Source organism: Orycteropus afer, unplaced genomic scaffold (assembly GCF_000298275.1).
Source record: "Orycteropus afer afer isolate SDZICR_OR568_19922 unplaced genomic scaffold, OryAfe1.0 scaffold00067, whole genome shotgun sequence".
In the NCBI taxonomy this organism is placed as follows: Eukaryota; Metazoa; Chordata; class Mammalia; order Tubulidentata; family Orycteropodidae; genus Orycteropus; species Orycteropus afer.
The window spans coordinates 9,490,198-9,497,720 of record NW_006921654.1 but is presented as its reverse complement, the minus strand read 5'-3'; the positions used below and the strand labels follow the sequence as shown (position 1 = coordinate 9,497,720).

The 7,523-nt window shown below is 45.4% G+C and overlaps 1 protein-coding gene across 1 annotated transcript; it reads left to right on the top strand.

Annotated features, from left to right (window-relative positions):
- Nucleotides 1-3,756: 3,756 nt before the first annotated feature.
- Nucleotides 3,757-4,911, top strand: CHST4 (carbohydrate sulfotransferase 4). The gene has a single exon (XM_007940412.1). It carries the CDS (start codon nucleotides 3,757-3,759, stop codon nucleotides 4,909-4,911), a length of 1,155 nt encoding a protein of 384 aa, XP_007938603.1.
- The last annotated feature ends 2,612 nt before the right edge of the window (nucleotides 4,912-7,523 follow it).

Here is a 7,523-nt window from a genome sequence, read left to right as displayed (position 1 = left end):
CCCAAACCCATAGCCATTGAGTTGATATTTACTTATAGTGACCCCCATTGGGTTTCCAAGGTGGTATGTTTTTACGGAAGTATACTGCCCCATCTTCCTTCCTGGTCGGTTTGAACCGTCAACCTTTTGCTTAGCAGTCAAATGCCTTGTTGTGTTGTGTTGTTATGTGCCATAGAATCGGCCCCGACTCATAGTGACCCCTCCTTGGGTTTCTAAGGCAATATCACTACGAAAGTAGATTGCCCAACCTTCCTTCCGAGGAGTGGCTGGTGTTGAACCTTCTGGTTAGCAGTTAAGTGCCTTAGGCACTACCCAGCAATCAAATGCCCTAGGCACTGCAAATAACCCATTCATTAGGAACTCTGGTAGCATAGTGCCTAAGGCATTTGACTGCTAACCAGAAGGCTGGCAGTTCAAACGCACCATTCACTCCACGGAAGGAAGGCTGGGCAATCTACTTCCGTAATGATACTGCCTTGGAAACCCAAGGAGGGGTCGCTATGCGTCAGATCCGACTTGACGGTAGTGGGTTTGGTTTTAGCATTTCCTGGCATACAGCAAAGTGCTTTTTGGCCACAAAGGACAGATGATCCTCACTGGATCCGTCTGGCCCACACAGAGGAAAAACATTGTTGTAAAGGATGGAAAAGAGGGTTTACTCTGCTTTGCCACACTCAGGATCTGGCTTGAGTCAGGACACTTCCCAGAACGGTCAGGGGACTTCCACGGGAAGCTCATCAGCCAGCAAAACATGTCTTACCTCTTCAGGAAGCAAAAAGTAAACTCCAGAGAGTAGTATCTGTGGCTACTCCGTTCTTGCTTTAAAACCACTGTCTAATATTTCTAGACCCCTAGACATAGAGAGTGGTTTATGGCTAATATGAAGCCATCTAAGCAGCAGATACCAAAGTTCCACATGCATATACTCTCATCAATCCCATGTCTGGAGATATATTGTACACACACGTGCAATGGTATGTGAACACAGAGGTCATTACTAAAGCATCTGAAGTGGCAAAAGATGGGAAACAAACCAAAAGTCCATCAATGAAGAAAGTAGATTTTAAAAAAAAAGTGGCACCCACTCCCGTGGAATTATCTTATTGGTAAAAAGGAAAGAGGAATGTTTTATGTACTGCTATAGAAAGCTCTACAAGACATATTGTTAAGTTAAAAAAGAAGAAGAAGAAAAAAAAAAAACAAGGTACAGACTGTGTGGATAACTTGCTACTTTTTGTATTATAAAGAGGGAAGATATTAAGGATACACATATATTTGAATTTACCTGTGTATGCATAAAGAAACAGGAAAAGCTATATGAAAGAATAAACCCAGCTGGTATCTGGAAGCAAAGTGGGGACTGGGCAGTTGAAGGGCAGGTGTTGGAAGTAGACTTTCCACAATGATGACAAAACACTAGCTAGTAGATAAACGCTCCCTGGTAGTATAGAGAGAAGAGGTTACAGATTCAGCAACCTAGCAAAATGTTTAGGTTTTCTTTCCCCTGGAAAAATACTGTGACTCCTTTAAAAAGTTATTTCATTACCCCTCTTCACAAATAGCTCTTGAAGTTCTTTTACTTAGAACTTCAGGCCTCCTTCATAGACACAGCTTGTCATAAGAGTTCCCCTCGTGTGTCACTCCACGTGTTAAAGACCTGAGGAATGCCAGGGTAGGCTACAATTAACAAAGGCGCACTTATTCCCGCCTGCATACAGAATCTCCTCCTTGAGTTGCCATGGAGTCAACTCTGATTCACAGTGACCCCTTGCATTTTTGTACTTAATAGCAGAACTTGCAGAATCTTACAACGCCTTACTTTCAATTTTTAGTCTGTGGACTATGTTCAAGAGAGTATCTCTTTAAAAACATTGAACCATGTGACTATTAGCTATTTAAAAAGCAATGATAAGACCTGTCACTGAAAAACAGTAAACCCTAAATCCAGCTCCAATTAATGTGTGAAGACAGTCTATTCTTATGAAAGCTGTAAATAAGAATGTCTTGGGCATACAACAACAAACGCACTGCCGTGGAGTTGGATGCAACTCATAGCGACCCTTCCTTGGGTTTCTGAGGTGGTGGTGGTTGTTATGTGCTGTTGAGTCGGCCCCGACTCATAGCGACCCCTCCTTGGGTTTCTGAGGCCAGCCTTCCTTCTGAGGAGTGGCTGGTGGGTTTGAAGGGCCAGCCTTCTGGTTAGCAGTCAAGTGCCTTAGGCACTACGCTACCAGAGCTCCCCACATTACTGTTAGTTACCAGAATTTTTTAAATAAAAAATACCCAGAAAACTGATGTTACGGCATTCCCTAGGGTTGTACAGTATACAACCTGCTCAACTGTACTGAGCAACCCTGCGTAGGTTGTGTCAAGCATTCAAAACATTTTCCCCAAGCAGCAGCTGGCAGGCCACAAGTACCAATACTGCAGTCCTTAGGCTAACTTACCACACTTTCATAGCGTCTATTAGTAACCAGAAAGAGACTATGAATCCAAATGAATTCATATACAGGCAGTCCCCAGATTATGAATGAGATCTGTTCTTAATTGTGTCTGCAACTTTGCAGGTGAGTTGGACAGGTGCATAAGGTTCTTACTTAGCCTTATTTTAGTTCAAGAAAAGGCTGTCTTTTCAATGATTTAAGAGCTGCAGCAAGTGCAGGTGATTGTGATAAATAATCTGTTGCAAAGAAGGGCTGGTTCAATCATTTCAAATTGAGGGCAAATTTACATAGCATTAAAGGGAAAGTAGGAATTGCCCAAAAGGCAGATGTTGGTAACCTGGGATTACCTGTAGTTGATTATCTACACAGAAGCAAGGTCAGCATTGGGTTGGTTCCTTCTGTCTCTAGTCTCAAAAGATGACAGGTTCTATAGACACTTGGTTCTGTTGCTGAGGAAACAGCTTTAAAGGCCAACAGTTTTATAACCTGCAGCCATGGGAAGGAAGACTGGGCAATCTACTCCTGTAAAGATTTACCACCTCGGAAACCCAAAGGGGGGTTGCTATGAGTCAGAATCCAGTCGATGACAGTGAGTTTGGTTTTTCTGGTAGACCCCTCAGGGTGGAAGTGCTCAACTGAAACGTGGGAAGAGGGAGATAAATGGCCTTATGATAGTCATTTAAGATAGGGATGGATGAGCCATGGCCTCAAGGCAGCATCTCAGAAGACTGCTTATCTGTCTTAGTTTCAGGAGGAATCAGCGCATTCAACCGAGCCTTGGGTCATATTGTTATTGACAAGTAACCTACCTGGAGATGTACAATCTTCAGGAGACAGCTGGTCCCCTACATGCTGATTAAATATAGCCGGTTTAAACATTTTTGGTGGAACTCTTGGATGGTACAAACGGTTCACACACTCAGCTGCTAATCAAAAGATTTCCTGAAAATCCTATGGAGCACAGTTCTACTCTGACTCACATGGGGTCACCCACCATGAGTCAGAATTGACTTGATGGCAACTGGCAAAAGACATTCTTGGTGGAGTCCAAAGGACAAAAAGACCAGGAAGGAAGAACTGAGGAGCCTAAAATAAATAAACTTAATTGACACAGTAACTTTAAGGCACAGGAATTGATTTGAGGAGAGACAGGTACAACTGGTGGTAGGAGGGTTTAGGCATTCTGCATCATTCCTTGGAGGAAGCCAGGGAGAAGGTGGTGTTGCCTAAAAAGGAGAGGGAAACAAAACACTAAACAAGCAGCCTAACAAGCCTGTCTCTTTGTTCCTTAAAGGTCTTCAACTTCTGCCCAATGATGCTGTCCAAGAAAATGAGGCTGCTGCTGCTTCTCACTTCCCAGGTGGTGATCTTCACTCTATTCTTCTGTCTACTGTACAGCTACAACTTCAGCTCCCTGCCTTCAAAGGAGGAGCCCAAGCCTGTGCATGTGCTAATCCTGTCTTCGTGGCGCTCAGGCTCTTCCTTTGTGGGGCAGGTTTTCGGGCAGCACCCAGATGTCTTCTACCTGATGGAGCCTGCCTGGCATGTCTGGATGAGCTTTACCCAGAGCACTGCTTTGAGGTTGCACATGGCGGTGAGGGACCTGGTGCGCTCTGTCTTTCATTGCGACATGAGTGTCTTCGATGCATATATGCAACCCGGTCCCCGAAGACAGTCCAGTCTCTTCCAGTGGGAGACCAGCCGGGCCCTATGTTCCCCACCTGCCTGCAACATCTTCCCAAGGGGTAAGATCATCCCACAAGCTCACTGCAAGGTTCTGTGCAATCGACAGCCCTTCGAGATGGTGGAGAAAGCCTGCCGCTCTTACAGACATGTGGTACTCAAGGAGGTACGCTTCTTCAACCTGGAGTCCCTCTACCCTCTGCTGAGGGATCCATCCCTCAACCTGTACATCGTGCACCTGGTCCGGGACCCCCGGGCTGTGTTCAGTTCCCGAGAACACACCACGCTGGAACTCATGACAGACAGCCGCATTGTATTAGGGGACAAGTGGCACCAACTCAAGAAGGAGGACTTGCCCTACCATGTGATGCAGACCATCTGCAAAAGCCAGCGGGAGATCTTTGAGGCCGTCCAGCTTTTGCCCAAAGCCCTGCAGCAGCGTTACTTGCTTGTACGTTATGAGGACCTGGTCCGAGCCCCCGAGGCCCAGACTTCCCGAATGTATGACTTTGTAGGGTTGAAATTCTTGCCCTGGCTCCAGACCTGGGTGCAAAACGTCACACAAGGCAAGGGCTTAGGTACACATGCTTTCCACACAGATTCTAGGAATGCTCTCAATGTCTCCCAGGCCTGGCGCTGGACCTTGCCTTTTGAAAAGGTTACACGGCTTCAGAAGATGTGTTCTGACACCATGCATTTGCTGGGCTACCGCCAGGTCACATCTGAGCAACAACAGAGAAACCTGTCAGTGGATTTTCTATCTACCTGGGCCTTCTCTGAGTAAGACTACCAAGAGAGTTGAGGATGCTCTGCCCTGAACCAATGCCAACCTCAGCCATGTTAACTGAATGCTTCTGAGCCCTGACTATGTCTCTGTAGGTCTCCATGTGAGCCTGAGTTGTGCCCACACAGAGAAATCTTTGGGTCTGTACTTATGTCTAGAAAACATACTCAGGAACCAGTAAACAGTGATATTGCCTTGCTCCAATCTTAGCCTTCCTGTCAGCAGGTACCTCAGAGACTTCATGGCCTGGGGCCTGTTAGGCACCAAGCAGTATCAGTGGAGTAAAAACTATAAACCTCTGCCCCCATTCTTGGAAAAGGGGAGAGACAATAAGAACCAGGGAAACGGACCTCTCACCAAGGAGCTCATCTCTAGATTCCACAGGGATGTGAACTCTGAGCCCTCGAAGCTCCCAGTGGATTCAAGGAAGGGAGTATGAACAGGGTGGGATGCTTATCTGTAGGCATGGCCATCACAACTATAGGTTCACAAATAAGACAATCTCTGCAAAACAATGCAAGCTCTTGAGTTTATGGGGTGGCTGGATCCGATTTGGAAGTCATTTCCTCTCAATATTTTCTTACCACATATAGATGATATTGACCTGTGAAGCTGTCATCTGTAACTACGGAAACTTCAAATTAAGATTCTGTTTGGAATGTCCTCTTTCAAGTGTGCTACTTCATAGTAGTGAACATTCATTCATATGGGGTCCTAACCTAAGAACATAACTATCGTTACAGAATTTTTTTTTTTTGGACACTTTTGCTATTATCTATCACCTACACACACACACACACAAACCTGCTAAGACAATGTCTGGTGTCAGGTGATGAACTAAATCTGACTGATACATTGCCCTCTTAAGAACTGGCAGAAAACAGACAATCAGCAATAGTGTCCTGTCTTTCTCATGTGAGACATAGGTGGTAATGATGCTACATATGTCATTCTGGGGACTGGGAAAAGTTCTCTTTTATTCTGATTCTTTGGCCAAAGGACCTCCATTCTCATATGGTGCTATTTAGCTTTTACTGATCACCCTCCCTTAACAGGGAAAGTCTCTCAGTCTTAGCATCAGGCCCTAGATCTAGTTGCACATCAGAATCACCAGGGAGCCCTTGTTAAAACTGCTTATTGTCAGGCCCTGCCCTAGGTTTGCTGGAAAGGAAACTCCCAGGGTGGGGCCTGAGACTCTATATCTTTATGAAGCCACCCTGGCGGTTTTTCCACAGCCAGCATGGCACTAGTACCTGCTGCAATTGGGCAGCAACACTGTTCACCGTCTGGCTCTAGGATGAGACTTTTCAAAGGATACCCAAGTTGGAAGGAATAGGAAGACAGCCTAGAACTCGACTTCCAGCACTTCCTGGACCTCTCAGTCCTAATTAATTTAATATCTCACTTTGTCCAAGCCTGAGAGAGGTTGTCATCTCATATTTCCTTTTGTTATCATTACCACTTTTGATATGCTTCTCACTTCAAAAAGCAACCTCAGTGCCAGGTCAGAATCCTTCCACTCAATTCTACTGAGCAGCTCTAAAGCTGCTCCAGCCATCTGAGAAGCTAGAGTAGCTACCTCTACCAACAGGGTCTATTGAAGTTAATTTACATGTGGCTTTAAAGGGGCAAATTTATTCTGATATCCAAACCCAAGCCACTCTAGGAACTCCTCAAGAACACAGGCTCTCCTAGGCAAATGCTGCTGCCTCTACAAGAAACTATGAAATAACATACTACACAAAACACTGTTCTACCTCCTACTTTGGTGAATAGTTCACTGGGATCTTAAAAGCTTGCAAGCAGTCATCTAGATGCAACAATGGGTCTCTCCTCATCCAGAGCAAAGAAAAATTAAGAAAACCAAAGATTCATGGAAACAATGAATCCTAGCAACTGGTACACCATGCAATCTGCAGCCTATACAACTATGAGACCAGAAGAACTAGATGGTGCCTGGCTACCACTGTCAACCACTCAGAGGGGGATCTGTGTAGGAGATCCTGGATAGAGAGGGAGAACAATGTGGAACAAAACTCAAAATCATTTGGGGGGGGGAGGGGAAGGGGAAGGGATCAGGTTTGCTGGTCTGATAGAGCTTAGTGGAACCGCTGAGACTACGGTCCCTACCTGCCCTTCAGGTCTGGAATTGAACCCACACCTGTGGCTTCCAGCCGAACAAAAGACAGGCATATGAGTTGAACGTTTACCTGAGAGTAAACTGTTCTCCTTAGAGTAAATCTCTCCTTGGAGAGAACCACCATGGGAGAAAGAAGGGCTGCTTATACACCAGGAGACAGCTCAGGGGGAAGGAGTGCATGGAGGGATGGACACAGGGAAGAGGTCACTATCGGGAGGAAGTGGGAGGGGAGCTGTTTCACTGTGGTAAATTGTAGTCAATGTCCTGAGACAAAGTGTATGTGAACTGCTACATGGAAAGTGAATTTTCTCTGTAACTTTTCACCCAAATCACAATAGAAATAAATAAATAAGAATCTATGAAAGAGGAAATTTTCCCCAACACTGAAAATAAGACCAGAGCAGCAAGAGATGGTGCAAGCAAAGTAAAGGGGGTGAGTGAGGGGACAGTCAGGGATAGAGTCAACCATCTC

Coding starts and splice junctions, on each gene's coding strand:
- CHST4 (XM_007940412.1), top strand. CDS start 3,757: ATGATGCTGTCCAAGAAAATGAGGCTGCTGCTGCTTCTCACTTCCCAG.